We start from the raw sequence: 25,544 nt of genomic DNA on the forward strand, positions 1-25,544 counted from the left end.
AATATTTAAAAACAAATTTAATATCACATATTAAATTTTTTTTGACACCTAACTTTGACTAATCATATTAATCGAGTTAAAAAAAAAACACTTTTATGTTAATGGTCAAGAATACTCTAAAAAATAATTAATTAATAAATAAATTATTTAACTGTAAATTATATCTCATATATAATACAAGTTTCCTTAAAGCCCAAATTTGAACATTTTAAATTCTTACTTCACCTAGTTCTTCAATTTTGTCCGTAGTGAGCTAGCAAGGAGACCCGATGGACCTACAGATCATGGACTCAAACGACCTGAGACTAACCGGTCAAATCCTTTAACCTAGTTAATCAACATTCGTTAACTAACAGGACTGTTCACTATAGCCTGTAGTTGCACTCCCCTTACTATAGATATATTATGTGTCCATTTGATATAATCGTCATTGATAAGTTGATCCTTCACAGGTTGTTCGTAACCTCAGCTAGGTTAATTACCGTTTTACCCCTGAGTTATATCTTTTCTCTTTAAGTACCACTGTCCCTCTAATGAACAATTGATTTAGGATCTTAATCACTAAATCCATTCCCTTTCAGGCCAACGAGAGGATGGGGCACCTTATTCAAGACCTGGGATCAGCCCTTAAGGGAACAACTTTTCTACTATCCCTAAAATGGGTAGAAGTGAATTCCATCTTGTAAATTTTATGTCCTCAACTATCTACCCATTCTTATCCCTGAAATGAGAGGTATATTGAGTAGCGATGTTGAGCTTACCCTCTCACCTATGCAGATCAAGGGACAATCTCGAATAAATAGAAATTCATAGACAGCTCAGGATTCAAATTAAGTTATCTAAGTCATCAAGAAGTGAAATTTATCAGTGTTAACTGTAAACGGTGTTAATACATAATAGTGACTATTTCATGGTCAGCCTTACACAATCTCATCATGTACAACATCCTCGCTCACATGTCTCTACATGAATGAACTGATCACATCGTTGATGACACTTTACAACATTTGTAATAATCATAAAGCGGGCCGTATTCGATAGTATCTCCAGAAATAGGTACCCAACCTAATCCAAGTACTATAGACGATTTAGGCTATTTTACTCAAACTTGATCTAGTTTATGTCTCCACATAAAGTCCAAATATTCATAACAATAGCCAAGGGTTCAAAGTTTAATGGATTTAGAGTTATTAAACAATCAACAACATTTTTCTGAATAAACTTCATATATGTTTACTATTTACAAACTACGAGTTTTCGGACATACAACCCAACATAATTAACTTAGGAAAATCCGGCTACTGATTTTAACTAAGTGTTTGTTTAATTTGCCCAAAAGTAACACTTACTTTGGATAGTTAAACAACTTTGATTAATGCTTATTAAACATTTTAATAAACTTTAATCAAACATTGCATGCTTGAAATAAATCTATCTAATTCACCATTCTAGGTAAGTTTCCAGGTAGAGGTGTTATGTTTTCGTCAACTTAAATCCCTAGTTTAGACATAACTAACTTTAGACAAAAGGTCCCTTATAGATACATTTGTTACAAATTTAATCTTTTAAGAATCAATTTAATCCTATTAAACCGATTAAAAGATTAAACTTAAAATTTTAATCTCATTAGAAAAGTGATCTTAGGTCTATATGAATCATATTTTAAAACAATTTTAAAAGATGATTTTAACCTAAGGAATGCATGCAATTCTGAATTATTGATTTTAATTCTAATTTCCTTTAATTATAACTTTTATAAAAATAAAATAAAATTAATTAAAACCATACATTGCATGTAAAAACATACTTAGGTAATAATATAACTATTATAAATTACCTTAAAGTGGTGACATGCTTGCAATTCCATTTCATTACTAACATACATAACATTTATATACTAAAGTAATGAAATAAATAATAACATATATTTAAACATACATCCATACACTATATTATAACTTTTATAATATAATTGATGCATGTATATGTTATTAATGCATGCATGCATATATTATAACAATTATACTATATGATGCATGAGCATGCTATATTAATCAAATCATGCAATTATATATATTATAACATTTATAATATAAATGAAACATAAAATTAAATGCATAATCTATGGTGGGATTTAATACTATATGACATATATATTTAAATAAAAATCATACATCAGATGCATAATTAATAAAAGAAAATTATTGGATCGGGATTGGACACTCGAATAATTAATTAAATTAATATAAAATTTATATTAATTTAATTAATAAAAAAATCCAAACTATTACATAAATAAATAATTGACAGGTCCAAAACAAGGGAACTGGGCCTTGAACTGCTCGAATCGAACCATCCATCTTTCAAACTAGACCTAAACTGCTCGAACTGACCGAATCGCAAGCGAATTAAACGAGCCACGAACCGAATCGGACAAGAACCAGTTTGTCCTTTTCGTCTTGGAGCGTCGCAATGTTGTGCCCAACGTTGCAATGCTATGGAAAGAACACAACATTGTTCTTCATCGCAGCGTTGCAATGTTGTTTTATAGTCTCCACTGTACGGTCGCGTTATCCATCGTTTCTCTATCAAATCTAGTCTCGTTTTCTCCATATTCGCACCGAAAAACCCACGAACTACTCAAGGACTTAAAAACAGACTCGATAGCAATTAAATGCCCCAAAACATGGGCCCTTACAAACCAAATTGTAAATTCAAAGCAATTAAACAAAGTGCCAATCCCGAAATTATCCAACAATTTTAAACATCCATAAAAAACAATTATCACATGAATAGATTGACAAAATGTAAAATCCCACCAGAAATCTGTAAAAATAATTTCGAAACTTCGACAAATATTGGATAAAAAAAACCCTGCTCTAATACCAATTGAAAGAAACCATTGAAGGTCTTTAAGGGAAAACGGGATCAAACCTAAACCCAAAATTTACAAAATACTCAATTTTACATAAACAAAAAGAACCATCATGCATTTAAGAAGAAAAATACAATATGCTAAAGAATTTTACAGAAGAATGAAAATTGGTTTAGAAAATCCTTACTTTTAAAGATTGATCTTCAAATGAAAAATCCTCGAACCGAAAGGAACACCACCATGATGAAGACCTCTATATTCTCTAGATGAGAATCCAGGAGGTGTGGGCTCTGGCTATTTTGGATGGGGGAGATTTAAAGAGAGAAAATGAGGAGGATGATTGTCAAGAAATCTCATAACACTTATGTGATTTCCCTGTATTGTGTTTCTGTGAAAAACAGAGGGAGAAGATGAAAACCAACCGCTCCCCACTATCACAATGTGTGTTGAGAAAGAATAAGGGAAACAAGTTATTTTCTCTCCCATTAATTAAAATAAAATAAAATTACAATTAATTTAAATTTAATATATATATAAACTAATTTATTATACATATATATACATAACTATATGTTAGATCACATATAACATATAATTATATGTACATAACTATATGTTAGATCACATTTAATATAAATCACATTTATATTAAACTTAATTATATGAATTCAATTCACATAATTAATATTTGAACCACATTCAAATATTTATTTCCTCTCAAATAAACTTTATATTATAATGTATCAAATACATTATAGTAATTATATATAATTAGATTAAATTAATTATATCGCATATAATTAATTTCCTCAATCAATTTGAATAATTCAAATTAATCTAAAAATTGGTTCTCATTAATTCTTGTTGAGCGATAGATGGGACCTCATGGACTTATAGCTTGAAGCTTTAACGGTACGTGAATAATTAATTAAACTCTTTAATTAAATTATTCACCATCCATTATTTGTTGGGCATTCCATTAAAGATCGATAGCTCCACTCTTCGCACTACAAATACGTTTCTGTATCCATTAGATATAACCAATCAAGCCAAAATTATCGTTTTGGCTCATTACATCCAACTCCTTAAGTAGGGTTATCGTTTTGCCCCATTGCATCCAACTCCTTAAGTAGGGGTGTTCATGAGTTGGGTTGAGTTGGATTGAAAGATTTTGTTATACCCAACCCAATTGTTCAGGTTGTAAATTTTTTCAACCCAAATAACCCTTATTAAAAAATGAACCCAACCCAGCCCAATCATGAAATATTTGGGTTGGGTTGGTTCACGTTAATTGGTCATTTGTTTAAAATTTTGTTCTAAAAAGAAGCATAACGTAAATATGTAAAAATATTATTTAATTATTTTCATATATTGAATTAAGAATAACAACTCAATTTCAATTTATATAGTGAAAATTTTCTTTCTAAAGTGCAAAAAAACTACTTTTAAAAGTTGTTGAAGAATAAATTAATAAAAAAATATTAGAATTAAATAAAATTAAAATCAATATATGTATAGATAATTATGTTATATATAATAAAAAAAAATATATTTTAAAGTTAATAATAAATTCGGGTTGGTTTAGGTTGGTTTGAGTTATATTAGATGAACCCATGAACCAACCCAACCCATAAAATTTTCATTTATTTGAACCCAACCCAAATGAGTTAATAACCCAACCCAAACCGCAAGGGTTGGGTTAGGTTGATCGGTTTTTTCATGTCATCGGGTTTTTTGAACAACCCTATCCTTAAGTACCACTAATCCCTCTAATGAACAATAAATCATAGTCCAACTATGACCAAAACCTTCTCGAGCTAAGAGAGGGTGTGGCGCCACATTGTTCAAGCCCCAGAATCAGCCCTTATGGAGCCATTTATCTACTTACCCTGACATTAGGGAATGAGTGAATTACTTCTTGTGTAACTGTGTTCCCAGGTCCCCAATAAGACGAATCCCAAAAAATATAGGCTTGTTGAGTTGACGAGTTGGTCACTCTCACTCATATAAATCAAAGGACTGCCTTCATAGGCAGAAGTTCATAACTCACTCAGGATTCAGGTCATGTCATCTATGGTCATCGTGGTGAAATGTAAGTCTCTATTATGAACAACGTTATATAATGAGACTAGTCATTTCGTGGTTCGATCTTATACAAACACCTTTGTATAGAATATCCCCACTCACATGTCTCCACATGAATGATTAGGATCAGATCATTTGTAGCACTTTACAACAATTGTAACATCTACAAAGCGAGTCATACTCATAGTGTCACTAGGATAAGGTATCCAATCTTATCTATCTACTACAGACCATTTAGGTTTATCACTTAAACATAATCCACTCGTATATCTCTACATATATGTTTAACCTACCAGATAACCTTGGATGTTAGTTTATTGATTTTTGGGTTCAATGCTACTAAATTTCAAATAAAATACCACATATTTTATTAGATAAATAAGATGTTTATACAATACAATCACAAACTACAAGACCTTACGAGATTTAGGGCATCAACCCTAATATAAGGTATCTAGCCTTATTCATATACTACAGACCATTTAGGTTATCATTTAAACATTATCCACTTGGGGTCAACTATATACATGTTTAAGTTACATAAAATAACCCTGGATCTTTCTTTAATGGATTATTGTATATACAAAATAATCAACCATTATTTCAAATAACATATTGTATTCATATACTACAAACTATTTAGGTTATCATTTAAACATTATCTACTTGTATGTCAACTATATACATGTTTAAGTTGCATAAAATAACCTTGGATCTTTCTTTAATGGATTATTGCATATATAAAATAAGTAACAATTATTTCAAATAACATATTGTTGGGGTTGATGCACTAAATCTCGTAGAGTCTTATAGTTTATAATTGTATTGTACAAACATCTTATTTATCTAATAAAATATGAAATGTTTTATTTGACATTTAGTAGCATTAAACCTACAAATCAATAAACTAACATCCAAGGTTATCTTGTAGCTTAAACATGTATGTAGAGACATACGGGTGGATCATGTTTAAATAATAACCTAAATGGTCTGTAGTAGATGGATGGATAACCTTAATCTTTGTGACATTACGAGTATGACCCGCTTTGTAGATATTACAATTCTTGTAAAGTGCTACAAATAATCTGATCCTGATGATTCTTGAGGAGATATGTGAGCAGGGATATTCTATTTTATACAAAGAAGTTTGTATAAGACCGGATTACGAAATGACTAGTCTCATTATAGAACGCCGTTCATAATAAAGACTTACATTTCACTAGGATGACTATAGGTAACATAACCTAAATCCCGAGTTGTGAATTCCTTCCTATGAAGATGACCATTTGATTTGTATGGGTGAGAGTGGCCAAATCGCCGACTCAACAAGCCCACCATTTTGAGGATTCGTCTGATTGGGGAGTTGGGAACATAGCTACACAAGAAGGAATTCACTCCTCCAACGTCGGGGGAAGTAGATAAATTACTCCCTTAAGGGCTGATTCTAGGGCTTAGATAATGTGGCGCCATACCTTCTCCTGAGTTGAGAGGGATTTGGTCTTTTTGGCTATGATTTAATATTCATTAGAGGGATTAGTAGTACTTAAGAAGTTAGATATAACTATGGGGGCAAAACGGTAATTTTGGCTCAAGCGTACTTACGAGCAATTTGTGAAGGGTCATCGTACTGTTGATTGGTTATATCCAATGGACACAAAAATATATATGTAGTGAAGTTGTCGGTCTTTAATGGAGTGTCTGACAGTTTACGGATGGTGAATAATTTAACTAATTATTCATGTTTCATTGAAACTTCAAGCTACAAGTCCATGAGACCCCCTCTGTAGCTCAACAGAAATTAATGATAATCAATTTTTGGATTAATTTGAATTGTTCAAATTAATCGAGAGAATTAATTATATGTGATATAATTAATTCTACTTAATTATATATGATATAATTACTATAATATATATGATACATTATTTGAGATGAAATAAATATTTGAATTTGATTCAAATATTAATTATGTGAATTATATTCATATAATTAAGTTTAATATAAATAGGATTTATATTAAATATCATGCATTGTTGAGAGAATGAGAACTATAGGTTATATTGTATTTGATACAATATTAAACTATAGGTTATGCGTTATATCAAATATAACATATAGTTTAATATATATTATATGATATGGTAGTTATCATATATTTATATGTTAATTTTTTTTAAATTTATTTTGAAAATGGTTTAGGAAGGGAGTAAACTCCCTTCCATTTATTTCTCTCTATTTTAATGCATGTATGGTAGTAGTGCTTAATAGACTTACAAAATTTCCAAAAAGAGATAGAGGTTTTCTCCTGGAAAAATATTTTTTTCCTCTTAATCACTTTCTCTCTTCCAAAAACCTAAGAACCCACGACTTCTTAGTTATTCTCATCCCATTAGAGAATACAAAAGGCTCTTTTCGTGGTGGTGACCATTTGATCGAGTTTGTTCGTAACAGATCCGAAGAAAGAAAATATGTGAAGAAGGGTTCTTTAAGGGTAAATTTTCTCTAACCCGAATTGTCTCATTTCCTTTTTGTTTGCATGCTGTAAATTTATGATTATTCATAACTTTTGTACTCAGCAATTTTGATTATGTGAAAATAAATTTTTGATCGATCTCTACGCTTCTGCTCAAGGACCTTCAAAGGTTCCTTCAATTGGTACCAACCAGGTTTTGATCCCCAATTTTTATTGTTCCAGATTTTACTTTTACAAAATTGATGCGTAGCATTCTGTATATGTTCATATGATGAATGTTTGTGAATGTGAATGGATTACGATTATTGGATGTTCTTGGGATTTGACTTTTTCTAGATTTATTACATTCATTTACAAATTGATTTGTAAGGACCCCTGTTGCGATCAGGTTTGTAATTTAAAGTTTTGAGTCGCTCATGCTGTTACTGGTGTGTCTCGAAGGAAAAATAAAGCAACACTACGATGAGGAAGAGATCGCTCAGTGTTTGCTAATAGATCGCGTAGCATTTGCTAAGAGATTGCGTAACATTTGCTAAGAGATCGCAACGTTTGCTAAGAGATCTCTCAGTGTTTACTAAGAGATTGTTGCTAAGAGATGACTGCTAAAAGATCACTGCTGAGAGTTCATTGGTGGGTAGTTCGGTTTGAGCGGTTCAAGGTTCAGTTCATTTATTTCGAACTGGTTGACTATTATTTTGTAATAGTTAGGTTTATTTAATTAATTAAATTAATATAAGTGTTATATTAATTTAATTCATTATTAAGGTGTCCAATCCCAATTCATTAATTTTTTTTTTTAATTATGCAAAAATCCCATTTGAATCCCGAGTGAGTTAAAGAGAAATTAACTAACTCTTCTCCGCTATTTCATTAAAATAGAATAAGATAGACAAAGAAATACACATATGGCACTGTCTTAGATTCTGATAGATGATATTAATTTAATTCAATGACGTATCTATTAGATTTAGAAATGAATCAATAAACTATTGTTATTTCATTTTGAATTTCAATTTTAGTTTGAAGTATGAAATTTCATTCTCTCAATGGATCAATAGAATTTTTCTTTCAACTCTAAAAAACACATAATTTAGAGAAAAAGTTTCTCTAACTTTTTTTTTGTTTGCTCCTTCCCTTATTGTTCCAAAAAGGGGTTCCCACAAACTCAATTCTTAGGGAAGAATAGTAGGGAAAACCCTTTGGTAGTGTCTTGTTCGAGTTCGAATAGGAAGTTGCTGGAATCGTGATCACATCAAGGATTTGGTGAAGGTTGAAGATCTATCTTCAGAGTCAGTAATTTCTTCTTCCATTCTTCTTAAGCATATTTCTCCTTGCGCACGTTGGTTGTTGAGTTGGGTTTAGTTGAAAAACTTTTCATATCCAATCTAATTTTTGGGTTGTAAGTTTTTTCAACCCAAATAACCATTATTAAAAAATGAATTTAACCCAATCCTAAAATATTAAAATATTATGGTTGGGTTGGGTTGGTTCTGGTTAATTGGATCATATATTTATAATTTTATTCTAAAAATAAGCAAAATGTAAATATATAAAAATAAAATTGAATTATTTTCATATATTGACTTAAGATTAACTATTCAATTCCAATTTATATAGTAAAATATTTATTTCTAAACTCAAATAAACTCATCTGGAGAGTTATTGAATAATAAATTATTAAAAAAAATAAAATTAAATAAATTTAAAATCAATATATGTAATAAATAATTGTATTATAAATAATAAAAAAACATATTTTAAAGTTTAAATTCAAGTTAGTTTGGGTTATGTTAGGTGAACGCAACCAATCCAACCCATAAAATTTTCATTTATTTGAATCCAATCCAACCCAAATGAGTTATAACCTAACCCAAATCGCACGGGTTGGATTGGGTTGATCGGTTTTTTGGGTCATCAGGTTTTTTGAACACCCCTATTTCTCCCATTGAAAATTCCCCTCCACCTCTTCGCACCACCTTCAACCTATCGCTGATTTTTTTAAAATGACAAGTTTGCCCTCTTATTCATGTGTGACTTATCTATTAATAAATATTAATTTAACAGAATGGGTTAATTGCAACCATTAAACAATTAGATGAGGGATACTCACTCAAATTGAAAGTTCACGAGTGTGTTTGTAACCAACCCCATATTTCAGGATGGTTTGTGCATTTTTTTTCTAGTAATAATACATTTTTTATCCATAGGTTTTGAGTTTAAGTTCTACTTGGCCATTATGTTTCACGATGTTACACTTTTAGTTCTAATTTTGCTTGTTAGGCGTCAATTTAGTATATATGTTCCAAAACATTACAATATTACTATTGTAATTTGTGTTCCATTTCAATTTGGTCATTAAGTTTTACGATTTATACTTTAAACCTCAATTTCTCATTAGGTACTCATTTTTAATCTTTAGCATTATCCTTAGGTTTTGGGTTTAATTTCAATTTAGTTTTTAGATTTCAAAATGTTGCAATCTTACCATTGAGATTTGGTATTCTTTCAGATTGATTCATAGGTTTTAAGATTTATATTTTTAACCTAAAGTTTTCACTAGATACTATTTTTCCTTTAAATCTTTAGTATTCATGTCTATTACATAATTTAAAAGAATTATAATAAATTAAGTTTCAATATTTTTCATCACTATTAAAATTAATTAAAAATGTTCACTTCGTAATTATTTTAAATTAATTAATATACATTAATGCTAAAAAACTGAAAGTGAGTATTTAATGAAAAATCTAGGTTACAAAATGTAAATCTTGAAATCTATGGACAAACAAAACTCAAATCTCAACAATTAACATTTTGAAACCCAGAGACCAAATTAAAATCAAACTCAAAATTTAAGGATAACATTTTGAACTAAATAAAAATTAGACTCAAAATCTATAGACAATAAACTCAACACAATATAAAAAAACTTATAAATATAGCCAAATTTAAATAGGCTTTCAGAGTCTACTAGTGATGACTATGTCGTCGACTGATAAATTTTATTATATTTACAATTCTTTAAAAATGTTGTTATACACTTGGGTCTCGTTTGGTAACAATTTTATTTTTAGTTTTAATTTTTGAAAATTAAGCATATAAACACTCATTCAAACTCTAAATATATTATTTTGTTATCTATTTTTTATTAATATTTTTGTCAAAATTTGAAAACTAAGGTCTCGTTTAATAACCATTTGGTTTTTGGATTTTAGTTTTTAAAATTAACCCTACAAATACCCCCTTCACACCTAGATTTATTGTTTTGTTATCTACTTTATACCCATATTTTTAAAAACCAAACTAATATTTGAAAACTAAAATAGGAAGTTTTAAAATTTTGTTTTTATTTTTAATGTTTGGTTAAAAATTCAACTAATGTACTTATACTAAAAATAAGAGAAATAAGAGAATATATATTTAATTTTCAAAAACCAAACACAAAAACGAAAATATTACGAAAACTGCGACTATAGAGGTAATGATAATGAAAATGACTCATGCGATGGGGGCGGCCCAAATCTGTGACAGTGGCAATGACGTAAATTGACTGTTAAAGCAGAGGGCATTGACGTAATATCCCGAGAAAATTCAATGACTGCATCCAGTCCGCTTTGTCGAATCTGTATTCGCGTATCCAAACGACCTCCAAATTCGCCCACCTTCGTCCTCAAACTTCTGTTCCCTTGAACTGCTTCTTCAATCTCCCTTTCACTGAGCGGGGGGATGGAGAAGAAGAACACCGAGGAGCTCACCGTCAAATCCATGGCGTCCAATTCGCAACCTAGCAAAAGCAAAGCCTCCGATAGCAGAGAAGAAGGAGAAGTATCTTCCTCCGATAACGATACACAAACACACGACGTACATTCTTCTTCCCACTATCTTCTCATTCCGTTTCCCATTTCTTTTTTGTTTTCTCAATCATCTGCATCTTATGCCCCTTCGTTGACGTCCTCTTCGATGCTGAAAATGATCGTTCACAAACGTTACCATTTTCATTGCAAATTAAGGCTTCCTATAGCTTTATACACCATTCTACTAATTGGAGTTCTAGGTCCGTGTTTATCTTTTAATTCGTAGTTGTTTACGTCATCGAGGTAAGAATAGAGAGAAACTGCAATACTTTGAAGCTCAAACGGTTTATCTCTACACGGTAGGGTTTAGAACTTTAAATGTTTTAGTTCTGACTTGTGAACACTTGTTCTCTCCTGATTTAAACTGCATTTGTGTTTTAATTATGATTACGTTTAAGAACACTTTGGGATTGTGAATTGTTTTTGTTCTTTGTAGTCGGATTAGCATGTTTTGTGGTATCCAAAATGGATTTTCTGATTCTTTGGGATTCACTGGGATCTTTTCTAGTCGCGATGTAACTTTCATATTTCTGTTTTGTACGGCCCATGAGGAATTTTTACTTCTCAGGTACATCCTGTTTGTTCTACTGTGCCTGCTTCGGTCACATCACCTATATCATCCATTCTTCCTCCTAAGAATAAATATAACCCAGGGATCCAGGCTGGTAAGTATTGCTTCTTATGAATGGCACTGGTTTTTGTCAAGACATTGTCTATTAGTTTATAAACTCCACCCTTTCACTTTGAATTCTGCAATATCTAAAATTGTTTTTAAGGCTATTTTTGTTATGAAGCTTTTGGTATATCTGCAGTATAAATACGGTGAATGTAGTGTTTAGGCATATCTTTAAACCAAGGATACTGGACACCTGGAGCATTATTTTCTGTGGCAAGTTACATGGATTTAGGTTTACCTTGCAGAAATACTCTTCAGCTTTATGAAAGTCGAAGTGTGTACACATCACTTTTCCCTTAGGATTGAAAAGATGTGGATACTAGCGTTTGGTTCTTTCTAACTGCTATGCTTGCATTTAAGGTTTCAATGCTTGAATATTTCCTGTTACTCTGGACTTTTGATTGGGTTCTGTAATTGGTGGTCTTATGAATGAATCTAGGAGTGCGCTAAACTTTATGGTGGTTTAGTATTAATAGTATTTTATGATGACCAATATCCGCCACTAACACAGTAGGCTGTTTCTGGAAATAAATTTTCAGTTTCTGCTGATGTTTGCACAAGAACATCCGTACAAACTATTTCTCAGAAGATATGTGATAATGCTCAAGTTGTAAATAAGGTTAGTACTCCTTGGGGTGCTTCCAGGGAGGCCAATTCGAATCTTGTGATTAGCTTCTCAGATGACAGTGGCAGTGAATTGGAGGAATGTAGTAAAGTGAGAACTTCAAAATCTCATAGTGATGCTGTCAGGCACTATAAACCTCCAACTTCAATAATTGATAGATCAAACAAGTTACGGAGTATGACAAGGAACAAAGTAGTGGCAAACAAACTGTCTTTGAGTCAACCATTTATTCCTTCAATGACCAAGAATCACAGAGCATATTCCAAGGGTGCTGCTGGGCCCTCATTGGCTGAGCAAGGATCTAAAATCAGAGCTTTCAGTGGAAACCTACAGAGCCAAGGGCGTGGAAATGATCAAGGAAAGAACTTAAACACTAGTAAGCTTCAGGATTTGCGGGAGCAGATAGCCATTTGCGAAAGCAAATTGAAGTTCAAGTCTGCCCAACAGAACAAGGAGAGCATTTCAGTTACAAACCAGGATTATATTGTCACGAATTCAAAATCTGATTTGGCTAGGAAAGGGAGTGCGACTATACCTCAGTTTCCTCCACTAGTGCCTAAGGAACCAGATGTAAAGCGCCTGAAAACCAGTGGGTCTTACTCTACCAAGCTGAGTTTGAGTGGGCAACAACATCTTCGTACAATGTATGCTGGGAAATCTGTTTTCCGGCCTCAGGAGCCTGGAGAAGAGACACAGAACATTAAGGTCACTTATAACCAGAAGGGGATTTCTTTGGGTAGAGAAGAGTCCAGTGTGTTGAAGCAGAGTAAGGAAGATATCAAGCATGTGGCTGCTTCACCCTCACCTGGAATTGACCTTGGCAAAGTACAGGATGGTGAATAATTTGTTCATACTGAATAGAAAATTAGATCTTTCAAGGACAATCTTACTGTTTTATGAGGTGTCTGCCTAACTTTTTACGTAAAATGCTGTGCAGATAACGACATTGTTGCTAATGGCAATCAGTTAGACTGGATTAGTAAGCAGGTGGATCCTCACCCTCTTGTTGTCTTAGATCTAGCTACGGTTCTCCCAAATATGACATCCAATGTCCAAACTCAGTTTGTAAGTCAATGATTGTGTATGTGGCATGATGTCTTTTCTCATTGATGTATTTTTTTATCAAGTATCTAAAATTCATTGCACTTCTCAGAAAATCTAGAAGTTGCTTCATTAAACTTTTGACTAATTTCCATTATCTTATGCTTGCCGATGCTGTTTGTGGAATCTCCTAAAATTGTGAAATTCATGGTTAAGTTAATTGAATTACATCTGTGTTATTAACAGTGGATGATCAGGATTCCTTGTCATATTTAGGACATAATAAAATATTTGCTTACGTGAATGGACTTCTCTTCAAAATTATGTTCCTTTTTATTATTCATGGTTTTTCCTCCTCTCCCCTTGTAGCATAATTTGAATATTTGTCTCAACAGGATAATGTTGAGTTTCACCGTCAAAGTGATGGCCTTCAACCATCTGCTTCAGCTGCAAAACATTTTGAAGGAACACTTCCTCAATCAGCATCCAATGTCAAGATACCAGAGCCATGCAGTAATTTCTTTAAGGTTTATCTTCAAGCTCATCTGTCACATCTTTAATTTTTTTCTTCTCTCTCTGTCATTATAGTTACATGGATTTCCTCTGGATTTATTATTATCACAGTCATTGATCAACAGTAAAAGTTCCGGGACTGCTTTTGGTAATTCTCCAAGTTGCCTGGGCTTCAGCAATTTTGATCTCCAATCATTATTTGAAATGGAGGAGTCTCTAGACAAGGATCTGGAAGAAGCCCAAGACATCAGGCGCCAATGTGAAATTGAAGAAAGAAATGCTTTCAAAATTTATTCTAGGGCTCAAAGGGCATTGATAGAGGCTAATTCTAGATGTCTTGATCTTTATCATAAGAGAGAATTATTTTCAGCTCATTTTCACTCTTTTTGCATGAATAATCCTGGTTTAATTAGTTCCTCAAGACAGCAAGAAGATATGAAAATTGGTGCGGATCACTTAAATAGTATGTCTGGAAATGCAAATGGAGCTTCTCCTTTGTATCAGAAGCATTCTGAATATAATAGTTCTACTCAGCTACATACTGATCTAAATATGCAACATGAAAATGCTGGTCCCATCAATTCTTCAAACCTGCATGAGAATGGACAAAATTTGGGGTCTGAACCTGAATTATGCTCTGACTTAGGTGGTAATAAATTGGATCCATTGCCTTCCAAGGGCAATAATATTGCAGATAGAATTTGCTCTCCATCCGTTGATCCGAACGTTTCAGTGGATGGAGATGAAGAGTCATTGCCATCTGACCATGAAATGATTGATTCCTATGATGAATGCTACATGGGAAAGAAACAGTTTGAAGATGATCAAATGGAGACATATAATATATCAAAGAAAAACCAGTGTGACAATAATATTGAGGATTCTTTGCGTCTTGAAGCAAAATTAAGGTCTGAACTATTTGCACGTCTAGGAATAAGAAATTTGTCAAAGACTTGTAATCCATGCCATAACATTCAAACTCCAGTCGAACAGGGGACTAAGAGTGATGCCAGAGATGATAGAACTCAGCAAAATAATACAGAACCTACAGTAGGGCTAGCAGTTGGAAGTGACGCCGACCTAACAAGTAAGAAGACTGAGAGCACTTTACTATCAGGAAAGGGAGATCAACAGTTTGGTTTTGGAGGTAACTTTATCTTTAGGAATGAGACTTATGCTTCTTCATCATATGTGATCTTACAGGCATGTTTGAAGTGGCTTTTAAAGATACACTTTCTATTATTCCATGTTATTCATGTTATTTTAGGTGAACATCTTTGATCTAAAATTGATCGTTGCCCCAGTCCTTTTCATGAAGGCCGGTTTTGGAGGTCTTCTTTGAATTAAAACATATGGCCATAAGGGCAAATATGCTTAGAATTAAATTGGGGCCAGCTATTCTTTTGTTTGGGCAGGCAGGAGACTTCTGTGAACTTGAATCCTAACGTGTTTTGAGTCTATTTCTGGGTTGTAAATTAATTGAGATAAGAGCTTGTGAACTTTGAGTCTTTGAGTCTATTTTTGAGTTTATTCCTATCGTTCTTTGAGCGAATTCCTAGCCCCTTAAAGCTTTCTCAGGGTGGAAGAGGCCTAAATGGGCTAGTATTTTTTGGAATTGTGTGGTTAGGGTATTGTTGTGGAACATTTGGCTGGAAAGGAATTAGGGGACCACTTGGAAAAATTGTTATGGTTAGGATATTGTTCTCTTCTTTTGAATTTGTTTTTGGAAAAATTTACCGCTTCTTGGTGGGGATATAGTCACTGGAATTCTTTGTAGTTACAACCTTTCTACCATCTTTAACCATTGGAAAGTTTTCTTTTAGGTGACGTTGGATGGGACTCCCTCTGCCTCCAACCCGTAGGTTGTATTTCTCTCTCTCTCTCCCCTTCCCTTCCTACATAATCATTTTTTTAATTAAAAAAGAAAAAAAGAAGAGCTTGATCTTGGGCATGGATTGTGATTTAGCGAAGTTGATGGGTTCGCTCCTTTCCGATCCTCCTACCGAGGTTTTCCCCTTGGTCACGACCCTCGTAATTTTCCTATATGGGTTCTAGTTTTGGGTAAAATTTTCCTAGATGGGAAAGCTCCTTACCCCTATTGCTAGACCATAAAAAATTACTTTGGAAGGTAAATGGAATAAGGACGAGAATTATATGCATATGGGCAGGTTTGTAAGGTATTTATGAGCGTAAGTCTACCTCCATTTGATAAGAACTCATGTTGCTACGAATGTAACCTTTTGTCAATTTTATCCAAGATAGGCTACCAAAAGGCAAGGGTAGTGAGATTCTTGTAGGCAGGAAGACCCAAATATCTTGACGGTCAAGATCCCACCTTACAACCAAACTGCTTAACCAAGTGAGAAATAGAATCAATGTCATATTTAATCCCTAGAACTTCAGATGTGTGTCAGTTGATGTTTAACCTAGACTCCTGTTGAATCTTGATCAGGGGTTCATTCACTAGCTGCAATCTCTGTGTGTATGCACTTGTTTATTCAGGGATGGAACATAGTATAAATAAAAACTGAAAAGAAGGGTGTGGTTGGTATAGTTGTGCAATTGTTGCATCACCCAATCTATGTACTAAGAAGAATGCAGTTCAATGAACATAATGCGACAGAAAAGGGGCCAATGGGGGGTTATTGCAAAGTCAGTTCTTTTTTGGATGTACATCATCATCACGCTCCCTTTTTCCGCTTTTGATTATGGGGTCTATCTCTAAGTTTGTATTTGGCTAATCTACTTTTTTGTTCTTCATTTGTAATCTCCTGGGTTATCTTCTTTTATTTTTGGGCTTCTTTGTTTCTATCAGATGGTTTATTCCACTTGTATCTCTTTGGATCATTTCATTCTTTCTTATCCAAAAAAAAAAAAAAAAAAAAAGTGACAGAAAAGGCATTTGCTGGTTAGAAAATTATTCATGGCCCTTTTTATCTTGGCAACATTGCCTTGCAAAGTATGAGATACCTTTCCTACATTCCTAAGAGGTTCAATTAGCGAATGATTTTGGCCTTTGGTATCTACTTATGAAACCTCAGTGCATACTGCTTCAGTTTTCTTTTCTTGGCATCAAGAGTTTCAGATTGGTGATAGTGGATGCTCTGTTAACTTGAACCTCCATTGCCTGTTCATACCGCCATAAAATGAACCAAACCTTAAAGTTATATCTAGGGAATTATGGGTCCAATAATTAAAGAAACAAGCCATAAATTGGTTGTTTTTGAGTTTATCAGTTCAAGATTTAGTCTCTTGCTGATTACGATATCGATAATTTTTTCTTATTTCAGAAGAATATTAATATTTTGTGCCTTTTTTACTCTAACAGCTGTAGTTCAGATGGTAGTTTTGTCAGATTAGTTGAGTGTGAATTATGATTAATAACGATTTAGTGAAAAATTGAGGATTATGCTTAGAATATTTTCTCAGCTGTCTCCCCGCCCCCCTCTCTCTTCTTTTCTAAATTTACTTCCTTATGCAGGCCCAAACAGATGCAATACCCCAGATGACATCCATGGTCGTTATCATTTTGAGAACTTGCCATCAGAGACTCAGGATTCTGCGGACTCTGATGACAATGAACCATTCAATAGAGAAGGATCTTGCTCCAAAACTACTTTTAGTTTCACACCTTTGACTATGAACAGTGTTTTGCAACATATAAAGGCCATACCCTCAGTTAGTATAGAAGTCTTGCTCGCTAGAACTCGAGGGAGCCTCTCTAATCTTGGTTTCCCTGAAGACGGTGATTCTTTGGAAGTGGATCAAATCCACTGGAGAAAATTAAAAGAGAACTCTGTCCATGAGACTGTTAGACCTATGTTTCAGAGTGATGGCTCATATATTGATGATCTAGCAATTGATCCATTGTGGCCACTTTGCATGTATGAACTCCGTGGAAAATGCAACAATGATGAATGCCCTTGGCAACATGTGAAGGACTACTCTTTAGCCAATAGAAGGCAGTGTCAGCATGACCACATCAACTATTCTGGTATGATGATTCTGATGTTCTTTTAATTGGATGATTCAATTTTGTAGACTTTTTATCTTCATCTTTTGCAGATTCTTGCAATGGACTATCATTTTCTTCAGATGAAACAAAAATATTCAAGTATGAAGATTGTATGACACCTCCAACTTACCTGGTTGGCATAGATATTCTAAAAGCTGATTCACATTCATATGACCCTGTTTTAGCTCAGAAAAGTAGTCAATGCTGGCAAAACTTTTTTAGTATTTCTTTGACGTTACCAAATTTGCTCCAAAAGGATGCTTCTGCTGATGGGCTATTTTTACATGATGCTCGTATAGAGGCCAAGGGAAGTTGGAATAGACCATCATCATACTTTCAGAGGGGAAGCTCCATATTGGTTTGTTTATTACTCCTTATATATGCCCTTGGTTCAGTCTGCATCTGACTAGTTTTCTTTTTCTTTTCCTTTTGACGCGTGGCACATTATGGCTGTATTGAACTAATTTGTATTCGAGTTCCCTTGCCTCTCTTCTTCCTCTGTCATGCATGACTGCACACCTGCATAGTGTTTTTTGGTTAGAAATCTCTTATTCAACTCTCTTGGTATGCTGTGATCACAGTACTTGATCATTGTCATGAGTTTTGTCTAAATTATTCTAATTCTTTTCTTAGTGCAATTTTAAAGTGTGCCATTATACCTGAACTATCTGATTCCAGGAAACATGTTTAGTCCTGCCTTGCTCAAACTGTGGCATTTAATATGAGTATTTTAAACTGAGAAATATCATGTTTTGTGCTTCTCCATTTTGCACATTTTCTTTTGCACACACACACACATGCATATAGTCTGCATAGGAGTATTACATTTCTCCTTTTTGTATATTGTTATTGTATGAAGATGTTGCTTTTTATTTTGTTATGCTTGTACTTGATGTTACCTCTTTTTTTTGTTTTTGTTTTGTTTTGTTTTGTTTTGTTTTTTTTTTTTTTTGGCATAAAGATAACATTATCCTTCTTTAGTTTTTTTTTTTTAATTTTTTTTTAATTTTAAGATTATGGGCTTTGAAGGTTACTGATTACTGATCCTTATCATCTTCCTGTTGTTTGGTCCATGATCTCTCTTGTACTGACTTTTTTGCAACTGCTATAAAGTTCTGTTGCTGATTATACTGAATACAGAACATTAACCATCTTTCTGTTGTTTGACTCATGATCTCACTTGTGCCAACTTCTTACGAAGTAGAGTCAGCTGAAACAGGGTGATGAGGACCTAGCTCTGGAAACGGCTCTTATTATTATTAACCAGGAAACGAACAGTCGAGAGGGCATGAAAAAGGTGTGTTTTTCTGTTATTCATTTTTTTGTTGGTTCTTGCTAGTGTGAACTATGTTGCAATACAATTGGAAATATTTCTATTTGCAGGCTCTTCCTGTACTGTCACGTGCTGTGGAAAATAATCCAAAATCTGTAGCTCTCTGGACCATTTACCTTCTAATATTCTATAGCTATACTACAACCGGAGGGAAGGATGACATGTTCTCTTATGCGGTATGGATTATTATATTTGTTCCTGCTCTGATGTAGAATATAATCCGGATGTAGGAAAGTAATGCAAAAACATCCTTAAATATATTGATTAAATGTATGTATTAAAATATATATAGTAGAGAGATGAAACAAGATTTGCGATCTCAAAGATTTTTGCTTTGTATCAAAATTTAGTAAACACTCTTAGCATTTTGGTGATGCTGAAGCTGTCAATCCAAGTGAGCTGTAGTTATTTTTCGGTTGTTATCAACTTTATAAAGTGAGGATTAAAACATAATATGTTTTCCATCTACTTGGTGGTCTACCACTATCTATACATGTTCTATAATGTAAAAACTGATAGTTCAAACTTTGAAATATGAGGAATGAATGATTTACCACAGTGGTCGAAAACTCTGAAAATTATTGTCATGCATCTTAAAGTTTCTTGTATTTTGAAATCAGTCCATCTTTGAAGTAACATTGAAGTAACAAAAAACATTGCTAAACTAGGGAGAGAAAAAGCTGATATCTACTGGAACTTATTGGCGTGCTATACTAAAAGGCTATCTTGCATGATTAAATAATGTCAACTAAAAAATCTCTAGAAAGTAGAAATTAGAAGTACAAACTTTTTTAGATAAAGGGTTAGGAGACTTCATCTACTTTACTTGGTGGTTTACATATGTTATGCATCATAACTAATGATCTTTGAAAACCTTTTATTTCAGCTATAGTCTCTGGCTTTTGTTTAGTTCTTTTCCTTTTAAAAAAACTCTCCTAGTACCTCGTATCACCTTTATGATTCGATGCTGAGTCATCTCTTCATCATACTTGAATTGGTGGGCACTTCCGTCAATTACTGATTCTCACTCGTGTAATCAAGCATTGTGTGCAAATCCTTTGTTCTTGTTGTTCAGGTCAAGCACAATGGGCAATCTTATGAACTATGGCTTATGTACATTAACAGCCGCATGAATCTCGATGCTCGATTGGCTGCATATGATGCTGCACTTTCTGCACTCTGCGACAATATAGTTACTCCTAACTTGGATGGGAAATATGCTAGCACCCATATTTTGGACCTGATTTTGCAGATGACAAATTGTTTGTGTATGTCCGGGAATGTCGAGAAGGCTATTCAGAGGATTCTTGGGCTTCTTCGAGTTGCTATGGATTCTGATGAGCCTTATTCTTTTACGCATTCTGATATGCTCACATGCTTAAATATATCTGACAAATGTATTTTCTGGGTTTGTGTTGTGTATTTAGTTATTTACAGGAAACTGCCTCATGCTGTAGTGCAGCAGCTTGAATGTGAGAAAGAACTGATCGAGATTGAATGGCCTGCCATTCAATTAACCGATGGTGAGAAGCTGAGGGCTTCTAGGGTGGTCAAGAAAGCGGTAGATTTTGTCGATTCTTGCCCAAACAATGAATCGCCTGATAGTAAATGCTACCAAAAATCTATTCAAATGTTTGCTGTCAATCATATAAGGTGCTTGATGGCATTTGAGGACATAGGATTCAGTAGGAACTTGTTGGATAAATATGTTAAACTTTACCCATCTTGCCTAGAACTTATTTTATTTAAAGTTCGGGCAAAGAAACGTGATTTTGGGGATGAAACTGTTGTGGCATTTGAACAAGCGATCGGGAACTGGCCGAAAGAAGTACCTGGGATCCAATGCATCTGGAATCAATATGCTGAATATTTACTTCAGAATGGGAGAATCAAATGTACTGAAGAACTAATGGTGCGCTGGTTTGAGTCTACTCCAAAAATGGACTGTTCTAAAACTAGAACATTGGATAATGGTGACTGTGACTGCTTGAACCTGCTAGATTATGCTTCAGGATCAATTGTACATGCAATGGATTGCAGTCCCAACGAGGTGGATGTCGTGTTTTGGTATCTTAATCTTTCTGTTCACAAGCTACTGCTGAATGACCAATTAGAAGCACGTTTGGCCTTCGACAATGCTCTGAGGGCTGCTAGTTCTGGGACTTTTAGATATTGCATGAGAGAGTATGCTATGTTTCTGCTTACTGATGAGTCCTTGCTGAATGAAGCTGCTTCTGTTGGTGGAATAAGGAACATTTTAGAGGGTTATCTTAACGATGCCCGAGCTTTCCCCATCCCTGAGCCATTATCCAGAAAATTCATCAATGATATCAAGAAGCCAAGAGTTCGACTTCTCATCAGTAACATGCTGTCTCCACTTTCTCCGGATGTTTCTCTAGTGAACTGTATTCTTGAAGTTTGGTATGGGCCATCTCTTCTACCCCAAAAATTTAACAAACCAAAGGAATTGGTGGATTTCGTGGAAACTATCTTAGAGATGTTGCCTTCTAATTATCAGTTGGTACTTTCTGTCTGTAAGCAATTATGCAATGGCGACGACTCTTCCCAAGCTGCCTCGGCCAGCCTTATTTTCTGGGCCTGCTCAAATTTGATCAGTGCAATTTTTAGTTCTGTCCCAATACCCCCCGAGTCCGTTTGGGTAGAAGCTGCTAATATTCTGATCAATGTTAAAGGTTTTGAAGCCATAATTGAGAGGTTTCACAAGAGAGCTTTATCCGTTTACCCATTCTCTGTTCAGCTGTGGACATCATACTACAACATGTGTAAAACTAGAGGAGATACGAGTGCTGTTCTGCGAGAAGTAAACGAAAGGGGAATTGAACTTAATGAGCCTTCTTCATGATAGAATTATACCTTTGGTAGGATCAGTAAAATTACAGGAAAACTAGGATCAGTTTTTAGTTATGGGAGAAGCCTCAGTGTACAGATAGTTTACATCATACCGTCTTATCGTGCTAGGCACGGTAGTTTCACCAGTTTTGTTAAGTGGTAGAGAGCTAATTGCGGCTAGGAATTAGATAAATACTTGCACAGAGAAAAGTTTGGTGGGAAAAGGTTTTTTCTTGTCTGTAAAGTCATGGAGACCTTATTGGAACTGGATTTGTTGAGAGCATCATCAGGTTTCTCAACCAGTTACTCGCTGACCATTGTTCGTTCGGCTGTCTCGTAAAGGTGTATTGTCGAACGTCAGGTTTTCCCCATCTTTTTTGGTAGCTCACATTTTACTTTTGTTCTTCATCCTTCCTCGCTTGCTAGGATTAATTTCTTTGATTGACCTTTACCCTTTTAATTGTAAGTACTAACCATTTTTAGGTTTAAATTTGATATGGTTTAATTGAAATGCAATACTCAGATGCTCATCGATGAAGGTTTCATTTTGGTTTTCCTACTATCTACGAGCTCATTTTGTTTGTTAAAGCTCTCAGATCAAACACAGGTTTGTCCTAGAATGGCTATAAACTTGCTTGAATTGTTTGCTTGTCTTTAGATTTGTTTACTGCATTGTTCTTAAATTACGTTGTCGGTATGTAAACAATGGTAAGGATCCATTTGATTGACAAATTAGGTTTGTGTAACTTAAAGCTCATTTAAACTTTGAAATTGAGTGGGTTTGTCATTGATGGTTAAATTTTATTTATTTATTATCATTATTGTTATTATACGTTTTAGTAACAAGGGCGTAGGGATTTGAGGTAGTACATGCCATATATTTTCGAGCTGTTCACTTTGGCAAATTTATTAATGTAATGAGCTAAATATTTCTAAAGGTTTTAAATGCTGGTGAATCCATTTACTTAAATTGGTCGCACTATTGTTTTGAATATACCATTTTTTTTAAAGAATTTATAATTGTGTTGACTGTTCAAATAACTATTTACAAGCTTATGCTTTTTCAGCGATAGAACGATTATTCTTAAAAATAAAGTAGGTATCTGGGCAAAAGTTACAGGAAAGTTAGAGAAAAGAATGGAAAATGGTTATTCAAATGTATCGTGATGGTGACCATTTTTTTTTAAGAATTATTTTGAAAACAATTCTTAAACTGGTTTCTAGAATACCAAGACTCCGTTCGATAACTATTTAGTTTTTTATTCGAACAATAGTTATTACTTTCACATATTTCTTCATTTGTTATCTACTTTTTATTTAATGATTTAAAAGAACTAAGTCAAATTTTGAAAACTAAAAGTAGTTTTTAAAAACTTGTTTTTGTTTTAGGCTTTTAGTTAAGAATTCAATCATTTTACTTAAATAATATGTAAATCATGGTAAGAAATGAAGAAGAAATAGACTTAATAAAAAATTAAGAACAAAAAATGAAATGGTTATCAAATGAGGTTTAAAAAAGTTTGACAAGTTGTTACGGGTTGTTTAGGGTAAGAAGTGTTGAGAACCCCACATTGGAGAAATAAAGGGATATCACACTTCTTATAAGATAGATGTGTTACTCTTTCCATTATTAATTGGTTTTGAGATGAAATCCTATACTATCAAATATGGCATCAAAGCCCTTAAAGTCCAATATTCAGTCCAATAAAATGAAATTTAGGTCCGATCAAGAATGGTGAACGCAAAAGAGGCACCAGGGGTATATTGAGAATCCCATATTAGAAAAATCAAGGGATTATAAAACAGATGGACTACTACTCCCATTGCGAATCTAAAAGAGTTAACAATGAGTGTCACAAATTTCTCTCACTCCTTATAAAATTAATGATTTTTAGTAATGGACCCACAAACTTCTTAGATTGAATATCGAGAGAATTTGCCATTTCTATTTTCCAATTTCTTGGGCCAAAAACAGATCCTTAATATTAGATGTGCATGGCAAGATCAAATGATGTTTTTTCTAAAAGAACAAAGGATGGTTTTTAATAATCCAACATAGTTTTGTATCATATATAATTGTGTGTCTAATGACTTTTTAACTTTTAGTTTTGTATCTAATAGGTTTTAACATTATTGAGAGTTGATCAAGGCAAGATCCAAAGTCTATGGGTGAGTCTAAACCCAAAGGGTACTGCGAAAAAGTATAGGGGAGCGCACGTCCCAAATAAGAAATGTTAGTACTTTGAGGTTTGGGTTGACCAGTCGAGTCGATGAATATATACTAATCGAGAAATAATTGAGCTGAGACCGGACTGACACCGTGTATCCTCGCACATTAGAAATATCCGCGAAACAACGGACATGTAACCATAGATGTGTGTCAGAGGACAAGCTTATAAATAGTCCTATTTTGACGATCCCAAAGGGGAGAGTAAGTAATCTCCAAAGGAGAAACTTGACCTTACTTCTTTTTATGCTTAGACGAGTCACTAGATAAGTAGATGAGTAGTTCCCTTAAGTGCTGATTTTGGAACTTGAACAATGGGGCCTCACCCTCTTATTTGCTTGGACCATAAACAAATTGTTCATTGAAGTATCAGTGATACTTAAGGATATATAGGTAATTATAGGGGGTAAAACAGACATTGGACCCAACTATAATTATAAACGACTCGTTAATGATTGTCTTATGTATAATGAATATATTGATGAATGAAACTTGTCCTCTAGTGCATAAGAGTGTAACTATGGGTCTATAGTGGTTTTCCTATAGTTAAATGTTGATTAATTAATTAAAGAGTTTAATTAATTAATTTTGAATCATTAGATCTTATAATCTGTAGGTCCACTAGGTCCATTTGCTAGCCTAGCTCACAATAGATCAACAAGGACCAATGTATTGAAAGAATAATTTGAAATGTTTAAATTAATTTAGGGAAGAATATATTTATTGTATTAGATACAATTCATATAAAAATATAATGTATATAAATATATTGTTATATAATTCATTATGAACGAGATTCAAATTAAACTATATAATATGAGAGAATTAATATATTTGAATGTGATTCAAATACTAAATTAATATATTTAGAAGGAGAAGTTTTTTTCTGCTAGCAATAACAAAGTGCTGATTAAAGTGGTGGCTCAAGCAATCCCGATTTACACGATGAGTTGTTTCAAATTACCTAAAAACCTGTG

At 33.5% G+C, this 25,544-nt stretch overlaps 1 protein-coding gene across 7 annotated transcripts; it reads left to right on the forward strand.

Annotated features, from left to right (window-relative positions):
* Positions 1 to 11,019: 11,019 nt before the first annotated feature.
* Positions 11,020 to 22,885, forward strand: LOC120079791 (zinc finger C3H1 domain protein). Of its 7 annotated transcripts, none has more exons than XM_039034185.2 (12): positions 11,049 to 11,294; positions 11,856 to 11,952; positions 12,503 to 13,423; positions 13,526 to 13,653; positions 14,025 to 14,156; positions 14,254 to 15,289; positions 15,966 to 16,004; positions 17,624 to 18,136; positions 18,208 to 18,515; positions 19,362 to 19,454; positions 19,541 to 19,666; positions 20,566 to 22,885. In XM_039034185.2, exons 1-12 carry the CDS (start codon positions 11,160 to 11,162, stop codon positions 22,351 to 22,353), a joined length of 5,316 nt encoding a protein of 1,771 aa, XP_038890113.2. In that variant the 5' UTR covers positions 11,049 to 11,159; the 3' UTR covers positions 22,354 to 22,885. The 7 variants fall into 7 exon arrangements, with proteins under 7 accessions (XP_090171101.1, XP_090171102.1, XP_038890115.2 ...); XM_039034186.2 differs by having other exon boundaries at positions 18,238 to 18,515; XM_039034188.2 differs by having other exon boundaries at positions 13,526 to 13,575.
* The last annotated feature ends 2,659 nt before the right edge of the window (positions 22,886 to 25,544 follow it).

Source organism: Benincasa hispida, chromosome 6 (assembly GCF_027475165.1).
Source record: "Benincasa hispida cultivar pf3 chromosome 6, pf3_genome.v1.1, whole genome shotgun sequence".
NCBI classification, from domain to species: Eukaryota; Viridiplantae; Streptophyta; class Magnoliopsida; order Cucurbitales; family Cucurbitaceae; genus Benincasa; species Benincasa hispida.

Coding starts and splice junctions, on each gene's coding strand:
- LOC120079791 (XM_039034185.2), top strand. CDS start 11,160: ATGGAGAAGAAGAACACCGAGGAGCTCACCGTCAAATCCATGGCGTCC. Junction 15,290..15,965: donor TCAACAGTTTGGTTTTGGAG/GTAACTTTATCT, acceptor GTTTTCTTTTAG/GTGACGTTGGATGGGACTCC. Junction 19,667..20,565: donor ATGACATGTTCTCTTATGCG/GTATGGATTATT, acceptor CTTGTTGTTCAG/GTCAAGCACAATGGGCAATC.